Here is a 19,882-nt window from a genome sequence, read left to right as displayed (position 1 = left end):
ATGGACGAGGAAAATGTAGCACTTCGGAGGCGTTCCTGCTTCTGTTCTTATTGAAGATCAGAAAGGAGGTTCAGGGTCATTTTAGTCCAATGCCCCTCTGGCTTGTTAGAGGTGATAGAAGAAAATTGCTCTAGATGTAGAGGAATGAAAAGATGCTCCTTTTTTGGCTCTGCTGTTAGAATCCATGGAAGGACAGGGATGTCTCCATCTTGACAGGAACTCAAGGTGGTAACCTGCCTCTTTCTCTTCAAGTTTTCAGGTCCCTCTAGAAATGAAAACATAGGCATTATCTTTTTCAGCGCTTCAAGCCATCTCTCCAGTATTAAGATGGAGTGAGCACCTGATTTTACCCTGAGTGGAGCTTCAGCAGTCCACGATTGATGGGGACGAAGTTGGCTTGGCTTCTGCTCCATGCGGATCCCAGGTAAATGTGAAATAGCTCCCCTTCCCTGTGCCACACCTCCAACCTGCCACACCCCCGCCGTCTCCGTCATCAACCTGAGACTTTTCCATTGTTTCCAGCCCTTAGTATCAGTGTTCCTGTGTCTCTCTTTGAGTTGCAACAATTTTGTTTTAAGCTCCCAGCAGAGAGAGAAAACGACTGGATGAAAATGAAGGTGATGCAGCAAGCTTTAGCATCAGCTAAAAAATGGGGTGATTCCCCTCGAGATGTGAGACCTATTGGAAGGCCCTCACATCAATGTTCAAAAGAAACAACTAAAAATGCAGGTCCGCTGGAAAACTCTCATGGGAGGGAAGCCTCTTCTGGGTCGTCCCAGAGACATTTGAAGAGAGGCGTGATTCACACAGGCCTTCAGATGCCAGAGGCTGCCGTGGCTGAGATGCTCTCCCAGGCCTCAGGGGAGCCGTCCACCTATCCAGAAGAGCCTGCTTCTCCAGCTCTGGGAGGAGGAGGAACCCTTTCTAAAATCCTCCCACGTCCTCAGAGTGTGCCCTGGAGACCCCTGCATCAGAATTGCCAGGGCGTCCGATCAGACCCTCTGGACCCTCAATGCTAGCGAGCAGCCATGGGGAGTGCTCTGCACCCCGGCTTGGAGATCCATCACTGGGCTTTGCAGCGTGCGGGGCTGGGCTCACGGAGCTGGTTAGACTCACGCTCTGCCCTCATTAGCCTCGGCAGGGGGCTTATGTGGGTCCCCTCACCTCTGATATGGGGATGGTCCTAGGGCCCAACAGCCAGGGCGGTGCTGGGGGGAAATGGGCTGAGATGTCAGGACCCCTCTGTCAGAACCTCCCAGACTGATTTTGGAACCTGGTCCTGTCCAACAGCTCAGGACTGGGCAGGGTTTCTTCAACCTACCCCTGCAGCAAGCCTGGTCACATGGACCCTCTGACCCTGGGAGCAGCGTCGTGGAGCTGCACCTCCGAGGCTCCCTGGGCGAATGCGGAGGGTCCTCCACTCCCTATGCCCACGTGATACCCCACCCCCACCCCGGCCCACATGACCCTCACCCCTCTCAATCCTGCTCACGGGCTGTCTGCAGCCACCGCAGCAAGGAGGCTGCTCTTTCAAGCGTCTGTTTTCTGAGGGGGTGAGGAATTTGGGCTGAATTTTGTGCTGAAGAGCATTGCACAGCCCTCAGCGCTGGGCCAGGCAGTCAGCTAACAGCAAAATGAGCCCCAGCAGAAGTCCCCGGCAGGCCTATCTCCTAGCCTTGCCCTGCAATGGGCTGGCACTATGTACCTGCAGAGGACACACAGCTATACGACAGCAGGGCTGGAATTCCAGCCAGGCCCAGTCCCAGTCTTGGGGCCTCAGCCCTGCTCGTAGCTCCTGATTTAAGGCAAATATTCAAAGAGGAAGAAGTGTGAAATTAACACCAAGGCACTTGAGGAGTTTGGTCCTTCTTAGCCAAATGCTTTAAATTAAAAGGAGCATTTTAAAGGTCTTGATCTACCAGGACAGAAAGCCGATTACTGGTCACTGGAGGCCGGGGGACAGGGAACAGGGAGTGACTGCTTAATGAAGTCTTATTTCCAGGAAATGAAAATATTCTGAAACTAGGTAGAGACGGCAGCAGCCCAACATCATGAATGGGCTAAATGCCCCCAGATTTTCACTTCAGAATGGTCAGTTTCACTCTGTGTCAATTTTGCCTCAAAAAAAAACCAACAAAAACAACAACAACAAAATACACCAAAAAAAAAGTTCTTTGAAATTGGTCCAAGGCCTGATGTGGGATTCAGAGCCCATGATCAAGTCCGCAAACATTTGCTGCGCGCCCATGGGGTGGAAGGCTGGGCTGTCCAGGCTCCTGCTCCCTAGGTGGGTGTCTCCCTCTGTCTTCCAAGCCATTGCGCTGGGGCCTGGAGTAGGCTGGGGCATTCCTTGTCCCTGGGCGTCCCATTCTTCCTCCCGCCATCACCAGGGCTCCCCCTGCCCACCCTGGTCCTGCCAAGCCAGCCTCACTGACCCATCTCCCTCCTCCAGAACCACCCCCGACCGCCCACAGGGAGGCCCCCCCAAGGCACAGAAGCGCCCAGACCCCTCCTGATTGGAGACTCTCCATCACACCCTGGCTCCTGGCAAGGTCCAAACTCCCCAGTGGGCATTGGGGGCCTCCAGTCCAGACCGTCCCCCACCTGTCTCCACACCCACACGTGCCCACCTGACTGGTTCCCATCCCCCAGGGCTCTTCCTCGGCTGCCCCTCCTCCTTTACCCAGTTGGTGGAAGCACATTTCCTTCACATCCCAGCAATACTCGCCCTGTGTGTGCCCACCCGCCATGCCCACCCCGCCAGGGCATTGTCTGTGGGATTAGCCATGCTCAGTCTTACACCCAGGAGCACGAAGTCATTGCTTGACAAATCGATAACGAATCGGTCACTTCCGGGCTCCGGACAGCAGGACTGGGGTCCCACGGAAGGGAGGCTAGAGGTGGCATGACTGACGGGCACCAGCACGCGATTCCAGGGCAGGGGCAGCGCTGCACCCACCTCCATCTGCTCGTGGATCCAGTCCAGGAAGGAGGTGATGCGGGTGTAGACTCCGGGCTTGTTCACCTCGGCACAGCCAATGCCAAAGCTCGTGGCTCCCACCAACTTCCACACCCTCCTCTCTTGACACACCAGGGGCCCCCCGCTGTCTCCCTAGATGACAAGGAAAGAGCAAAGGGTGCACAACAGGCACTGCCATGGTGTGTCCCTTGTCCTGGTGGCAGGATCCCCCCCTTCACTGTATCACAAAATACAGCACGAAGATGGCTCTGCATTCACCCCCCAGCCCTTCTGGAACTGACGTGCACTCCTAATAGTGGGGTCCTTATCCTTTGGGGACGGTCCCCCTCCAGCCGTCTCCCTGCCAGATCTCGGGACCCTGAACCCACGAAGGTCAAGGCAGCTGGGGAAGCAGAGGGAGGGTCTGCCTGGCCAGGGGCTTTGGCTGGACCAGGCGGTGTTGGAGTCTCGCCCACTGTAGCTTTGCAGACTGGATTCACTGGTTCCCACCTGCCCTCTGCCCCTTTGGTCCCTCTGCAAACTCCGAGACCCCTCCCACTGCCCAGCACCCAGGCAGAGGGGAGCGCTGGGTAAACACTGATATCCTGAGCAAACTTCTTCCCACGCCCTGTAAATTTGCTTTTCAGTCAGTCACAGGGACATGCTGGTGGTGGCCTCTCCCGCAGGCTGGGTCGCCACAGCAGAGCCTCGCCTTGCCTGCAGCGTGGCCCCCAGAGGTCACCGGGGGCCCCTACCTGGCAGCTGTCCACACCGCCTTTCAGGTAGCCAGCACAGAGCATGGAGGGGGAGATGATGCCGCCGTACACGTCCCTGTGGTTGCAGATCTTGTTGGAGATCAGAGGCACAGCCGCATGGTTGAGGACCGGGGAGGCATCGCCTGGGTCAGAGCAGGGGGCGGTCCGTGTGGTGCAGGGGGCCCCCACCGAGAACTCAGGGGGCCTGCGTGGGGGCGAGGAAGCCTGGAGGTGGACAGCCTTAGAGCTCTGCCCCCTGGGGAGTGGGCTGGGGGACCCCGCTGCTTCATGTTAGGGCCACTCACTTCCCTAAGGTCACCAATGTGGGAGGAGGGGAGGCAACTGTAGCCAACAGGGACCCCCCCCGCCCCGCCAGAGCCTGTCCTGGGCCAAGCACTTGACCTACACCAGTCTGTTTAGTTCCCAAAATAACCCAGGTGACAGCAGGGAAACTGAGGCACGCAAAGGTCCCACTCACAGCTTTGGGGTGGAACCTGGGGGTGGTCAGCAGAAACTTGTACTCCCAAAGGCATCCACATCCCAACCCCTGGAACCAGGGACCGTGTCACCTTCCAAAAGGGACTTTGCAGATGTGATAAGACCTTGAGATGGGGACACGATGCCGGGCTCTCTGGGTGGACCTTAAGTGTAATCACAAGGGTCCTTCAAAGGGTCAGAGAAGGAGATGTGATGATAGAAGAAGCAGAGGTCAGAGGGGAGAGAGACTGGAAGATGCTGTGCTGCTGGCTTGAAGGTGGAGGTGAGGGCAGAAGCAAGGGATGCAGGGGCCCTAGAGGCTGGAACACGTGGGAACGGATCCTCCCCCAGAGCCTCCGGGAGGATGGCAGCCCTCCTGACACACTGATTTATGACTTCCGACCCCCGTAACTGTAAGGTAATACACGTGCGTTGCTTTAAGCCACTACATTTGGGGTCATTTGTTACAGCAGTGACAAGAAACTAACACATCTGCGGTGGGTCAGCCTCGCCACCCACCTGAACGGATCGACACCCTCTAACTTCACCTGCTTGTAAACTGTGACCTTCATGTCTTACAGGCTCACCACAGGGCACACCCGCCTCCCATTCCTCTCATGTCTCAGTGGCTGGCTGGGGGTCTGCGCTACACCCCGACCAGGACACGTGGGCGGGGACATTGCACTGGGAGCCTGGGGAGCAGGCCCACAGCCCTCTCGGTTCTAGGCACCCTGGACTCAGAATCTTGATTTCAGAACACTGACCTCCATCCTCTGTGGCCCCCCAGCCTGACGTCCAGCACATTTTCCCATCAGGAAAGTGCTCTTCAGAGTTGGGCAGACAGACTGGCTGGATCATCTCTGTTTGGAGAGGAAACAAGAGCTTTCAAGCCCGTGGCAGCTGTGGTCTGAGAAAACCGTCTTCTCAGTGCCTACCGCTCCGGCAGCTCAAGCCGGCTCCCAGAGAAAGGCCAGGTCCCTGGTCGCTTGGAAGCTATTTGCTCAGAGCAGGGACCCCTCGTCCACCAGAGCCCTGAAACTTTAAGACAACCCTAGACCGTGGCAACATGAGGGAGTCTAGACCAGGTGTCAGCATATTTTCTATAGAAGGCCAAATAGTTTATATTTTAGGCTTGGCAGGCCACGTGGTCTCTGTTTCAACCCTCACCTCTGTCACAGTAGCATGAAAGCAGCCACGGGCAGTGGTGAACAAATGGGCCAGGCCAAATGGGCCAATAAAACTTTATGTACAAAAGTAGGCAAAGGGTCAGATTCAGCCCATAGACCATAGTCTGCCTGCTCTTGTTCTAGACCATGGGCACGCTGCTTTATGGACCAACACTGCGTGAATGTTCCCATCCCTCCTGACACATCTGGAGGCGACGAGCCTGCCTGCCCACGTGGGCTGTGTCACGTAAGCTCTCCACCAAAGACTGTCACGGGACCTTCACGTGACTGCATTCTGAGACACGTTAAGCTTTTGGGGTAGGACAATAATGGAAAGGTAGAGAAGGGATAAGGGCACTCATTTTAATTTTTGTCAAAGTGCAAGTGTTGGCACCTCCTTTTTTATACCCAAGGGTCATTAATCATAATTAACAAACAAACACCACCTTTACAATTTCTCTTTGTTTCTCTAGAAATATTTGTTTCCAGGTGTGATGCGTAGAGAATTCTGTGTGCTGTGTGATAAACACCCTGTTGATTCTGCCAGGTCCAACCTGCTGCTGGTCCTGAGCCAGGATTCTGCTCCAACAAGGGGCCTTGTTTATTATACTCTGCTGCTCTCTGAGCTGCTCTAATCCTTGGGAAGCAGAAGGGGGCTTTTACTTATTTCGGAGTAGGTTCATATGCTTTGTTGCATGTGCAACATCTTGAAAAGTTCTATCCTGTGTGGCTTTTCTGGTGTTTTTGAAACCTCCGGGAGTCAGGACTTGACATTTCTGTGGAGAAACAGAGCCTCTGAACTCAGCAGCTAGTTGGGAGAGAACGTTTCTGAGTATTTCCAGGAGCTGGAGATTCCCAGTGTCTTCTAACTTGTAAAGAAAGGGTTTCAGGGAAGATCCCACCACAACCAGCTGGCTGGCCTGGGAGGCCCTCTCTTTCTCAGCCAAGGTAGAGACACCAAGCAGGTGGGTGGGGACCTCACCACAATAAGCACGAAACAAGAAAAAGCTCTTTGTTCCCATGGCCTGAGACCCCCTTCTACCACCCACAGGCACCAGGTGGTCTGGCCTGGAGAAGTCGCTTTAATCTCCAGGTGGCACCAGCAGAAAGAAAGTAGCACAAGTGAGGGCCCCAGTGGCCCCAGCCAAACCAAGTTGACCAAAGTAGAACCACAAAGGCTCTGAAATCAAATAATCATCAGAACTACAGCCCACAAAAGCAGGCCAGGACCTGCATAGTGAACCTGAACAGGGTGACCGTCTGCTAAAATTGAAGATGTATGTCTCCTAACACGATGGCCCAAATGTCCAGAATATGATTGAAAATTTCTTATCATACCAAGAACCAGGAAAATCACAACTTTAATGCAAAGAGATGGTCAACTGAAGCCAACATGGAAATGAATAACATATTGGAATTATCTGGCAGAGATTGTAAGGCAGCCTTCATCAACATGCTTCAACAAGCAATTCAAATTCTCTGGAAACAAAGGATAGCAACAGAGTGACAGAGACCCAGACGTACCGTTGAAAGTGACAGGCCCGGCCAGCTTCATGAGGGCGATGTCATTGCCCAACCTCTTTGGCTTGTACTTGCTGTGGTAGATGATTTTTTCCACCAGATGGGAGGGGGCTGGACTGTCCAGCAGGGAAACGAGGCCCACCTGGATGGTCCATGACTTGGGGAGGTAGAGACTAAAATGAGAAAGCCCCAAGCACGTTAACCCACGGACCCCTCAGGTGTCCCAAGAGCCAGTGCCAAGGAGATGCCAGCAGACGTCCCCCCCACCAAGCCCTGCAGAAGCACAGACCCACCCTATGCATCTCCTAGACAGGCCTTGCTCTTTGCACCTCTGGGCATTTGAGAAGTGAGCTGAACTTTGCTCCCTGTGAGGGTCCATCAGGGTCTGTTCTCCAACAGAAACCGAAATAGAAGGAGGTGGAAATAACGGGGACCATTGCCACTGTGTTTGGAAGTATTTTCTGTGGTTTTCTTCCATGCCACACCCCTTGAGAGAGACTCAAGGGGGGTGGCTCTGGGGAGACCCCTGCCCACCCTGCACCATCCCTCTCCCTCTTGGCCACAGCATGGTCCACTGTGATGAGCTACGGGGAGGCCTAGGGCCTTTACATTGCTGGGTTCCCTCCTGTGAGAGCTTCCTCCCTCTTCTTTCTCTCTTTTCTGTAAGAGCTGCAGGCCAGAGGTCCTTAAAATGAGCCCTGGGTCACCAGTCTCACCCAGCTGATGGAGCTGGATCCACAGTGAAGAAGGAAGGTGTCCCACCACGTGGACATTACTTTGTGACCATCCGGTCTGTTTTTCTGCTTTCTGGACCTGCCCTGCTGTCGACCACCCAAATTAGCCCTGTCCCAACATGGCCCGCACTGGGATGGGGGTCTGCAGAAGATGAGGACCCCCCGCAAAAAGGTCAGGAGAACTCACTCATAAACACAGTGGGCAGCAGTGACGACCCACACGGGGGTGATGACGGACCCTCCGCACAAGTGGTAGCCCTGGAACTGCAGGCTGGCCTGCCAGGGCCACTGCGCCAGCAAGGACACGTTGCCACCCACAATGCGTGGGCTGGAGCCCGTCCTCAGACCACAGACTGCAGAGGGAGAGGGAGGGTCAGGGGCGGGAGCTTTGGTGGGAGCACAGGGTGAGGGATGGGGGGGGCAGGTCACCTGCGGCGTGGGACAAGCAGGCTGTTGTAGGGGTGCAGTGGGAAAAGCCCGTCAGGACACAGCGCCAGATACGGCGCCCCCTTGCCAGGAACACAGGCTGCCTGCCCAGGCTGGGGGCGGGCCCTAAGCAGCCCGTGCACACTTTTCTGGCAGGAGGGGCGGGGAAGAGATGGTGACAGAGAGTCAGGCTATTGGAGCCACCACGGAAGGACAGGACATCGTGCGCCGTGGTCCTGTCTGCTGCTGAGAAGTCGCCCAGGGCTCTCCTCACCAACCTGGCAGATGGCGGTCACAGAGTTCCCACCTGGCCCCTGGGAGGAAGGGGCTGCCAGCAGAGCGGTCCGAGGAGCGGGGAGGGGGGACAGGAGCTTGTGAGCCAGGGCTTCCTTCCGATTCTCTCTGCACTTCTGTAACTCTCACCTGAGCACTTCAAGGTAACCACACGACCCGAGGCGCATTCCTCCCTAAAGTGGAAAAAGAGTGCACTTAATGATAAATACCCGAGGCCTGTGAACTGAACACTTTTTTTTTTTACTTAAATCTTGGGTAAAAGAAAAATAAACTTTACTCCCCTGCTCTTGAGTACAGATTACAATTTTAGTCTATAAAAAAAAAAACACCACGAGAGTGAGGTCACACAAGTCATTATAAAACACGTGACTACAGTGAGGTATGGTGTGTGTGAGCGGGTGTTGAGTATTTCTAGGCTTTGTGTAGCTAATGATAAGAGATGCATAATGAGCTATATTATATAAATATACACTGGTGTCATTTGCATGTCAGTTTTACCCCGATGTTCTTCACTGGCCCCTGCTGGACACAGTGTCCATCGGATGGCGTGGCAGGCTCTCCTGCCAAAAAGTCCTTGCAGCCTGGGACCCATGCATGTCCGAGAAGACCTCCCCCCCACATCCAGAGCTGCGATGTGATTGCCCGGGAAATGACACACACTCTCCCCTGCATGGGTGGGTGCTCATCTTACAATCCACCCTGGGATCCCTTTGTAACTTTCCTGCCTTTAGAGCCCCAGTCCTGTCACATGATCATGCAAGAAAAAGCTAGTGTCACCAGACTGAGGTTGTAGGGCCCAAGAGAGGGGCCGTCCCTGCAGATTGCATGTGGGTTCAGGAGCGATTGTCAGTTACACAATAAGCAGACAGGCAGTTGTTTCCTGGAGCACAGAGCGCACTCCTGTTGGGGTTTGGTCCAAGGAGTCAGGAAGAGCATACGGAACGTGGGTTCAGAAAGCCTGACGTACCTCCGTGCACCAGACAGGTGACCCCTGTAAGCTTCAGGTACCTGACTGTCACTTAAGGATACCTCGTTTTACCTTCCTTATGACTTCTTTGTGGAAACATGTAATACAAATGGTGAACATTAAAGTACTTTGTAAGTAAAGAAGGATACGTTTCTTTCTTAATTTCTTTCTTTCTAATATTTTTTCTCCTCCCTCCCTCCCTTCCTTTCCCCAAACACATCAGCAGCGCCCACTGTGTGCACGGTGCAATGCTGCATTTACGACATGTGCATCACGGGACCCCTTTACCGTCCTTCCTCCCTCTCTCTGTTGGGCTGTATTTGCCTGGTTCGGGATTAAGTTCTTGTACCCCAGCCTGGTGCGTCCACCCATCTAACCAAAGTGGCCAAACCCGCACCTTGCACTTGGAGAACACAACCTCATGCACAAGTCCGGCGGATGACTGGACATAAGTGGACACAGCACCACCTGGCCGCTTACCTCACGTACACCGAGTGGTGTAAAGTGGTCACTTTGTCATCTGGCAAGAGGTGATTGATGGAAACGAAGTCCTCTCGGAACTGCTCCTCGAGTGAATCCACTCTGAGCGTGTCCGAACTCACATAGCTGCAAGCACAATGGAAACGCAGACCTGATGTGTGGAATTCACTCTGCAGCAAATCTACCTGGGCTCAAGTCACAATGATACAGGTATCATACTGGGAGGGGAGTCATTTTGTGCCCCCAAACCATCAATGGCTTCCTTCTGCCAACTTAGCAAGGCATTCCAGACCTGGAATAGTCTGGGACAGCCCTGTCCCCACAACCCATCCACCCACCGTGGGCTCCAGCCACATGTGAGGGAGGACCACTTCCTGACGTAGCTGGGTGGACACACCTTGATGCATTCAGCTGAACTGACCTTTGCTTGGCCTGAAGCAAGCCTCAGAGGGAACAGAACACAAAATTGGGTGGAGTGTTTTCAGGTGAGCACCAAAGTGGGGGTGCTGAGCGCCCCAGGTACGATAGGCTGGGGGTGGGGGGGATGAAAGACTTTCCCAGGCTGCCCAGAGCTGGCAGGGCTCCCGTTACAGAGACATGAGCACCTAGACGGAGAGATTCGGGGGCACCAGGACAAGCCAGTGTTTAAAGGGTCAGGAGACAGGTCTGGAGAATGATGGAAAAGAGGGCATAATATTTTTCAAATCAGGCATTCAAAGAGTTATGAGATGGGAGGTCGTGCAATGAACAAAAGACAGAGTCGCTGGCTTGCTTCACTCGCAAACTCACCAGCTTATCAAGCGTGATTTCATCAGGTGATTGTAAACGCTGGGGGGCGGCGCGGGCAGCCTACGTGGTATACAAAGTCCAGCCAGGTTTGAGTTTTGAGAAAAATGTAATCCAGGTAGCAGCAATGACCCTCCCAGCCTCCCCAGGTATCGCTCAACCTGCCGATACGTCAGGCACCAGATGAAAGAGCCAGCTGTTACCGAGACGGAGATCCTGACACAGGTGGGCTGGGCTACCAGTGGGGCGGTGGGGGTGACACAAAGGGACCCCAAAGGCTGCACCTGGAGCCCCATAAATTGTCAAAGTCTCAGTGGTAACAACAACCAGGACCACAGACTCTTCTAGGGCGTCCCTGTGGTCCAGGCTGGTTCGAAGCCCCAAGATCACCTGAACCTCACAGCGACCCTTTAAAGCTGGTGCTATTATTCGCCTTATTTTTGAGGCCTCAGTCATGTGACGGGGCTGCATGTGTGCTGGGATTTGGACCCAGGCAATCTGAGTTGCCAGTCTATCTTTTTTTCTTTATCACAGACCTCTGATACAGGATGCTGCAGAGCAGAGGGGATCAAAGGAGGGCTTTCAAGAGACAAATAGGAAGAATAAACGAGAAAGGATACAGAAGTAAATCTTAGAACTGAAGAAACAGGGAAGAACAGAGCAAGTTCAGAGGGAAGAAAATGTTGAGGGGACAGACTGGAAAATTGCATCCTCCAGACTTGCCCTGAGACGGAGCAAGGAAGGACCCTCTCAGCAGATGGCTGGGGTGCAGAGATGCCTGAGCACTGCCGGGAAGGGTTGGGGGAAGGAGAGAGGGGCCGCTGGGTCCTTCTGCAGGACAGAGGGGAGGCCAAGGATTCAGGGCGGGGAGGTGGTCCAGGAGGGAGAAGCAGGGGAGGCAGACGGGAAGAAGAAGGGATGCCCCCTAGTGAGTCCAAGGAACCACCTCCTATGGAGGAAAAATGCCCAAGGGAAGCTTTCAGCTGTGAGCCGTGGTGGTGGGGTTTGTGTGTGCGTCTGTGTAATTGGTGTGTGTGTGATGTGATGTGTGTGCATGGTGTGTGGTGTGTCTGTGGCGTGTGTGTGTTTGTGGTGTGTGATGTGGTCTGTGTGTGTGTGGTGTGTAAACTTCCTCCTTGCCTAAGAGGAGTCAAGTCTACATAATTCCTGAAGGCAATTGTGTGAGTGCTTTTGCTGTTGTCGTTGGGCTTGAAGTGCAGCTGATTTCTGAATCCAGGTTGTCACGGGTGAGGAGGCAGATCTCAGGGATACAGGCTGGAGGGTGGGTTTCACTGGCTTTGGAGAAAAGAGTTGAGAATGTGATGCATCAGATTTGCGAGTCAGGGCTCCCTGGGCTCAGAGCGTGGAGGTTTTAACGCCCGTTTCCTTGGGCGCAAACAGGGATGCCCACTTCCTGAGGAGAGTGTGGGTACTCAGAGCCTGCTGGTTTTGAATCCAAGAATCCGGAACAAAGAGGAGAAGGAGTGCAGTCCTGGGCACCCAAGGAAGACGGCAGCTGCCAGGGGCCTGAAGGAAGGGGCCGCGTCAGGGCCAAAATGTGTCGCCCCAGTGCAAAAAGTCACATAGGCAACACAGAACGCTGAAACGTGGAGATTCCACTGCAATAGTTCTTTCTTCTACCTGTTTCTTTCTTCCACCTGTTGCTAATCAACTGTTTTGAATAACTGGACATTCACTAAATTGCTGACTTTTTGAACTTGGCTCTCTGGGGCTCCTTGGGAAGTGGGACCAAGCTGGGTGGTGTTGGGAAGCTGCCCAAAAGCTGTGGCCTGAGGAACTGGGGGCTCAGTCCTCAGCTCTGAAGCTCTTTATTGAATGTTTGCATCTAGGGTCCTGGCCTGAGACGTCCCCAAACACGCTAGGTCCCATGTGACCTTGAGCAAGTCACTTAGCGTGTTGGGACCTTGGTTTGCACACCTGTGATGTCAGGCATCGCGGGGTTGCCATGGGGATGTCGAGGTGCCTTGTGCGTGCCCAGCTAAACGGCAGCTGTCTGCCCTCATCGTGGTCACTGCTCATGTCCTGCCCACTGCTGGGCACTCTTTGAATTACCTTGGAAACCCCAGCTGGGCACAGGCAACGGTAGCGTGGTGACTCTTCCAGTCCTCAGAGCACACGGTCCTCCAGGTGGCAGCCGTGAACACCTGGAGCGCGGCGTTCTGACCGCTCACGCGGACTGGCCAATGCACAGGAGACAGGTCGTTAGTGGCCTGAGGGGCCCTGAGACCCGGCAGAGTTTCTCTGCAGCCAGCCTAGACCCTCCCGTGCTGAGTCTGACCTGCCCCTGGTCAGTGCCCCACCCACGCAGGGCGGCCACAGTTCTTATCGTCTGGACCCCTGAGCTCTCTTGGAGTTCTCTTCTGCTTGCTTACGGAGCCTCCCCAACCCAATTTTAGCTCCATGTAAGGGCCCTCCCTTAATACCCAGCCCAGGGTCTCCTGGGGTGAATGCCAGTTGGATCCCATGACTTAACAAAGGCTTTGCCTTGGACCCATTTCTCAGATGGGGAAGGTCAGGGTCGGGTTGTACTGACGTCCTCCTGCTTCTGCAGTGAAAAGGCATGACCTTACCACATCGGTACTCATCTTCCCCGTCTTTGCAGTCTGACACTCCGTCGCATCGAGCCGTCAGCTCAATACACTTAAAAGACGACCGACACCTGTACTTCCCGGAGCAGTCAAAGTGGACTGAGGAAAAGAGGGAGGGGGTTGAGGAAGGGCTGCTTCAGTGCACAGCACTGACAACCATGCACCTGCCACGCAGCCTTGAGCTTGCCCAAGCGTCATGAAAGCTGCGTTGAAACGGCACCACTGCCAGCAGCCTGTTTCCCTCAGCCCAGTTTCTGTTCCAGATTCCAGCGGGTGGGGCAGCTGCACCCCACCGTGTCTCCCTAAGTGACCTCAAGCCACAACTCAAGATGAACTTAGACTCTGGTGGCTCAAGGTCCAGAGAGAAAGTGCATGGCTGTGGCCGACTGGCTAAGCCGGTTGAGCAAGGAGCCCTGAGTGAGGACCCCTTGCCCCCAATCTACCTCCTGTCTTCTCTGACCCTGGGCGAGAAGTGAGGGAACTGTGGACCCCAAAGCCGAGCATGTGGAGAGTTAAACTGATCTGAGATCCGCCTATTTGAAGAGTAAATGCGAAATTGTTCCCTATCAGAGACCATTCAAATGACTCTCTTTCTCAAAAGCCACTTGCACCTTATTTGAAACCCAGCTTGGCCTGGCATGAATGGCCTCCTTGTCTCCTCCACCAGCTCCCACCCCCTTCTGCCTGTGGGTTCAGTTTCATCAGCTGCCTTTGGCCACTTTTAACTGGGCAGGCTCCTTGGTGACAAAACCTCCAGCACAGCCAAAGGCCCCCGCTGGGGCCCAGGTCGGCTTCATAATCCTGCAGGCAAATAAAGCTCAAATCAGCAAACCCAGAGGGTGTTTGCCTTAGTAATTAGGGCTGTGTGGCGGGCCCAGGTTGGTGTGAGGGGGGAGCCCGTGAAAGTCTAAACGCCTGAACAGGTATTTGAGAACCTACTAAATAATGGATCGTACTCACTGCCCAGACCAATGGCCAGCGCTAATATCAATGCAATTATCCCGATGACAATGATGGGAAAGAACTTCAGTGGCAGCAGAGACAGGATCTGGGCAGCCACCGCGTCGGCATCTAGAAAGCAAAAAGCGGGGAGAGCAAAAGGCCACGGAACAGCGAATCTGAATGAAATAAAACAACTTAGCTATTCATCCCCCCTGCCCTCAGTGCAGAGAATTTTCTAGCCCAAAGAGAGTTGACTTAGAGAAATGGCCGCCTACCCGGGGGCACATTCTCTAAAAGTTGAGCCCCAAGCTCCCCAACACCAGCCCAGCTCCATCCGTCCTCGGTTAGGGGATGGTGTGATGGGTTGAATTGTGTCCCCCAAGAGACATGTTTATGTTCAAACCCTCAGAACTCAGAATATCATCTTATTTGGAAATAGAGTCTTTACAGAGGTGATCAAGTTAAATCAAGGTCATTAATGTGGGCCTTAATCTAAAATGACTGGTGTCCTTATAAAAAGGGGAAATTCACAGAGACAGACACACACAGAGGGAAGATGATGTGAAGAGACACGGGCAGAAGGCCATGTGAAGATGAAGGCAGAGATTGGGGTGATTCATCTACAAGCCAAAGAACCCGTGATTATCAGCAAACCCCAACATCTAAGATGAGGCAAGGAAGGATTCCCCTGCAGGTGTCAGAGGGAGCAAGTCCTTGCCATCACCTTAGTCTCAGACTTCTAGCCTCCAGAGACAATAGATTTCTGCTGTTTTAGTTCACCGAGTTTGTGATGTTTTGGTGGCCCTAGGAAACTAATACAGATGGGAGGTAGAACCCCAACTCCCAAGGATGTTTTCCTACAGAGGAAGGCAACATGTAAAACCCAAACAGGGTGCTTTCAGGAGAGAGAGAGCTGGGATCTCTGAGAGGGTCACCAGATGATGTGCAGGTCATTCTCCACCAGTCCTGGGCATAGACACCGAAGGCCTTTATTCCAGATCATCTCATGGAGGATGCTGGCAGAGCAAACAGGCTTAGAAGACAGAGATAGTGTCTTTCTCCAGAGCAAGGGACAGGTTATTATTTACTGTCTGGCTTAATAAATACCACCTCTTCCTTTGGGACAAAGCTTGTGCAGGTCTGTTTGAAGCCCATTATAAAAGATGTGGATCCCCTCAGCTCAGGGTTCCTCAGCTGTGATGCAGACCCACTGTGGGTACAGTGTGCACCTGGGCTGCTTCACATTGCTGCCGAGGGACTTGGCGGGCAAGCGTGACCTACTCAAACAGGATGCTCGTGCCACCTGTGCTGTGTGTACACGTGTCTGACGGAAGGGCTGTGTCTTCTGCCAGCATCCGTGGGACTGGGGCAGGCTGACTTGTTAGCTTGCAAGTAGGGTAAAGCCCCAGACCCTTCCCAGTTCTTGCCTATAGAATGAGGCTGATTTGGTAGAAAAGAAGATGTGAAGAGCTTAAGATACCCAAAAGTGCAAGCCTCTCTGGACAACAGGAGGATTTCCACTGGCAACGTTAACTCTCAGGAGAACAGGCCATTTCATGCAAATTATCTCATCAGTCCTGAAAATACATCTCTGCTGAAGTTGTCCTCTCTTATAATTAGGAAGGTTAGAATGTAGGAAGGGGAGGAAGCTTTCCAGGTCTCACATGACGACACAGGACGGAGACTGCCTTGGCCTCTCTTCTCCTGCTCTTGGAGATGCTGGGCCGAGAGTCTCCCATGGAAGAGCCAAAAAGAGGCCCCCTGCCTGTCTTTGGAAACCCACAACTTCACCCTCTGGCTATAAAGACTGCTATTATAAAATGGTCAGTACCCTTCCCGGTTGCCCAAAACAGAAGTGAATTGGAAAACAAAAATGGAAAAAAGAAAGAGATGAAATGGGAGGAAAAGGAGAAAAGAATAAAGAAGGAAAAAGCAGGAGCAGAAAGGGAAGAATGGGGGGATAGGAGATGCACATCAGACTCTGTGCTGTGAGTGTGGAGCGGGGCGGAGGGACCATCCCCACGGTCCTTGTTTAGCCTTGGATGGAGGAGCGGGTGGCTTGTTCCAGGCTGCACTCTCAACACCTAGAACAGCACTGGCCATTCCACAGTCCTCAGTAAATGTTAGTAGATTGAAGGAATGGATGGATGGATGGATGGATGGATGGATGGATGGATGGATGGTTTCGGGATAATGAACGTGGTTTTATCTCAAGGCCAGAGACCAGTTCCTTTCAGGATGACCAATTTAGAGTCAGCAAAGCGGACCCCTCCCCTCCACCTCCCCCGCCTCTGGAAACCTGCCCCAATCAGTCACTCTCCCTACTGAGATGCCGGTTCTCCAGTCACACTTTAAAACTCAGCAGGAACCCCAGAATGACTTCTCATCATTCTAGCTGTTCTGCATCTAAGAGTGAGATTTAGGAAGTGAGCCCCAGTTGTAGATCCAAAGATTGTCCTTCAGTTAGCACCTTTGTATCAGCTCACATTTGCCACTTTACGGCTCCTTGGCCGTGTGCCCTGTGGTCCCACCGTGGACCCCCTCCTCCTTGCCCTGTCTTTGAGGGCTTGCTTGGAATAAAAAGCAAAAGGTATAGCATCTCTTCAAAGAAGGAATGCAAATGATAAACAAGCACACACACAAAAAACCTTCAACCCCTCCAGAAACGAAAAAAACACCACAAATTAGACATAATTACATATCACCTTTGCAATGTGTTATTATTACAACTACTACTACTATTCCCACTGCAGTCCAAAGTGAAAGGAAATGGATCTCCACTTAACAGTCAATAAGAGTATAAATTGTGTAAACTTTTTGACAGTCAAATTGGAAATATGTACCAAAAAGCTAAAAAATGGATAGAATTTTTGACCTATTAATTCCACTTCTAGGAATTTATCCTAAAAAGTCATCATAGATGTACACAAATCTCTATGTAAAGGACACTTAAAGGAGTGACCTTGATAATATTCATGCACGGACATATAGAAACAGCCTAAGGGAGCAACAAAAGGGAGGTGGTGAAATAACAAATGGTATAGAAATATCTAAAATGATAGAGGAGAGGGGTCGGCAACGTTTTTCTGTGAAGGACCCGATAGTAAATGTTTTAAACTTTATGGGCCATAAGTGGTCCCTGTCACAACTTCTCAACTCTGCAGCTATGGCCTGAAAGCAGCCAGACAAAATGTGAATAAATGGGTATGTCTGTGTTCCAATAAAACTTTATTTATAAAAACAGACAGTGGGCCAGATTTGGCCCAGGGGCCATAGTTTGCCAACCCTTAAAGGCTATTTAATTATTTAATGTCATGGAAAGATGAAGATGATATTTTTAAGTTAAAAAAAAAAAGCTTCAAAATCATACAAATAGTGCAGGCAGACCTCGTTTTATCATGCTTTGCTGATATTGCAGTTTTCATAAATTGAAGGTTTGTAGCAACACTGTGTAGTCAGATAAAGGCTAGCATTTTTTTAGCAATGAAGTTAATTGTTTAACTAAGTTAAAACTTAATTTTTTAATTAGGGTATGTATGTTGTTTTGGGGCATAAGTCTATTGCACACTGAATAGACTATGCTGTTGAATAAACTTGACTTTTATATGTATGGGGAAACTAAAAAATTAGTGTGACTCATTTTATTGCAATATTTGCTTATTGCAGTGGTCTGGAACCAAACCCAAAATATCTCTGGGGTCTACCTTCATATTTCACTTCCAAAGAGAAATACAGATATGTTGATAGGAAAAAGGCAAGAAATAAATCATAAAGTGCTAATAGGTTTATCTCTGAGTAAGAGTAAAATTGTGGGTCATCTTAAAAAAACTTTGATTAACTGTATTTTCTAAATTTCTATCATAAACAATGCATTGGTTTATTTAAAAAGAAACATTTAAAAAAGTTTTTATTCCTTCCCATGACTAGGAATTAATCATGAAGAAATGATCAAAAATTAGCAGAAAAGAATATGTATAGTGCTATTCATGTTATGATTTATATTATAAAATATTAGAAACAATTATATGTCAAATGATGACAAAAATGGCTATGTAAATTACACACCTACCTGACCCTATAAAAAAGGGCATTTAAAAAACAAAAAAGCACATGGAAAAACTCCTGTCTGCATCTGCACTGCCTGTGAGTGTATACTTATGGGCAAGGACATGGAGAGAATAAAGAAGATGTAAAAACTAGCTAAGTTTGGGTGGTTAGGTAACTGCAGGATGTTTTTTCTTTCATTTCCACTGATGCTAACTTTTGAAAAGCGTTTGTAAATTGTGTATCTTTTCCCTTACTTGAAACCTCTTCTCCCACCTCCCATCGGTCCACATCAGTTGTCCAGGTGGTTTAAAAGGAATCGTTAGTGCGGCCCCCATGCCGTGCTTTCTGGAACCCTAGCCAGGGGCCCCAAATGTCCCTCTGCCCAGCCCCTGGGCTCAGTCTTCCTGACTGCAGCCGGGACCAGGGAGCCACAGCTTCCTGTGACAAGTCCTGATAGGGTCTTTGCCAAAAAGATCCTATCCAGGCATGAAGAAGTCTGCCATTTCTCCAAGCATTTATGACCCATTTCCAAAACCAGCTTTCCTTCCTTTAGTTGCTAGGAGCAACTCTGTCACCTGCTGTTGAATTTTAATCTAGGCATCTGATATCGTTAGGGCAACCAGCTTATTTTAAGTTTTCTGGAGGGGCTGGTGACCACTGATTGTCAGGAATTCCTGGAGGGCTCAGAGATTTCCTGGCCAGGATCTGACCCCTAACACCCAGGGGCAGCTGGAGCCTCGATTTCTGAAAACCTCCATCCAGAGAATACCAGCACCTATCTCCAGGGAGTTGGCAAGAGGCTGAACAAAGTGACGGCCCCCCTAATGCCCCTTCTCTGCAGGATTCTGCAAACACGAGGAAGCGGCCTGTGGGTGTGAGGGCTCCTGGGGAGACATTTCTCCAGGGGAACACTCAGCCACATCGATCATCTCTATGGGGGAGGGGAGGTGGGGCAGAAATGATACCTGGTGCCACCTACCTGGTGCAACAGGACTTATTTTCAAATCGTCAAGGCCGAAAAGCGACCTGAAGGAGAAGGGGGCTTCGGCAGCAGGTGGGTCATTTTCCCCCATGGTGACTATTTCAGGACCTCGGAGACCAGGCTCCACCTCCACCTCCTTCGCAGGAAAGAATAGAGAGCATTTGCTTCCCTATTTATAGTTTTAGCACCAAACGAATCTTTGTCGTGTGAAATCTTTGAAATCTGACAATCCACATAAAGAGCATTCAGTGCCAATAAATCAAAACTATTTGTCCAGGGAGAATGCTTTTTTTTTTTCTGAGCCACAGCAGATAACAGAGAAACGTCTAGAGTGAGCGAAACTACGAATGTAATTCTGCCAAACGTATGACTTTCCCATTATTTGTTCAACCAATCTTCAAATCAATTGAATAGCATGTCTCTAAAGATATGCTCTTTTACCATTTAGAAGTTAGTTACCATTATTTTTCAGAAGATAAATTACTTTCAAACACTTTCCTTCTCTCTTTTGTCCCACTCAAACTTGACCCTTTGCCTGCGTAGGTGATACACCCATCATACTGTAAGAAGTCTGGATACTCACATAATGTCCGTGCCCCCAAAATGCAGATAGCACCAAGGAAGGGACGCTCACCCACAGTATTTGGAGCTTCCCGTAAACACAACCTTTTCCTGGCTCGCACAGGCTTGACCTAATTAAGGATGAAAGTATCCTCGCCCTCTGGGTGCCCAGTGCC

The 19,882-nt window shown here is 51.4% G+C and overlaps 1 protein-coding gene across 2 annotated transcripts; it reads right to left on the bottom strand.

Moving 5' to 3' along the window:
- Nucleotides 1-247: 247 nt before the first annotated feature.
- On the bottom strand, nucleotides 248-19,251 carry TMPRSS3 (transmembrane serine protease 3). 2 transcript variants are annotated; one of them, XM_061192839.1, is made up of 13 exons: nucleotides 19,143-19,251; nucleotides 14,135-14,245; nucleotides 13,157-13,273; nucleotides 12,639-12,762; nucleotides 9,780-9,905; nucleotides 8,462-8,505; nucleotides 7,800-7,965; nucleotides 6,882-7,051; nucleotides 4,956-5,051; nucleotides 4,740-4,742; nucleotides 3,715-3,857; nucleotides 2,960-3,112; nucleotides 248-265 (listed from the first exon to the last, which is right to left on the bottom strand). In XM_061192839.1, exons 1-13 carry the CDS (start codon nucleotides 19,234-19,236, stop codon nucleotides 248-250), a joined length of 1,365 nt encoding a protein of 454 aa, XP_061048822.1. In that variant the 5' UTR covers nucleotides 19,237-19,251. The 2 variants fall into 2 exon arrangements, with proteins under 2 accessions (XP_061048822.1, XP_061048821.1); XM_061192838.1 differs by lacking the exon at nucleotides 4,740-4,742.
- Nucleotides 19,252-19,882: the final 631 nt, after the last annotated feature.

The sequence above is a fragment of the Eubalaena glacialis genome, chromosome 6 (assembly GCF_028564815.1).
Source record: "Eubalaena glacialis isolate mEubGla1 chromosome 6, mEubGla1.1.hap2.+ XY, whole genome shotgun sequence".
NCBI classification, from domain to species: domain Eukaryota; kingdom Metazoa; phylum Chordata; class Mammalia; order Artiodactyla; family Balaenidae; genus Eubalaena; species Eubalaena glacialis.
Note: the sequence above shows the minus strand (reverse complement) of the source record. Positions and strands in the feature narration are given on the sequence as shown.

Bases quoted from the DNA above. Each gene is read 5' to 3' on its own strand.
- TMPRSS3 (XM_061192839.1), bottom strand. From the start codon at position 19,236: ATGGGGGAAAATGACCCACCTGCTGCCGAAGCCCCCTTCTCCTTCAGG. The intron at 13,274-14,134 runs GTGAGTACGATC...TCTTTTCCTCAG, and splicing joins GCTGGCCATTGGTCTGGGCA to TCCACTTTGACTGCTCCGGG. The intron at 9,906-12,638 runs GTAATTCAAAGA...TTGTGCTTGCAG, and splicing joins GCCCAGCTGGGGTTTCCAAG to CTATGTGAGTTCGGACACGC.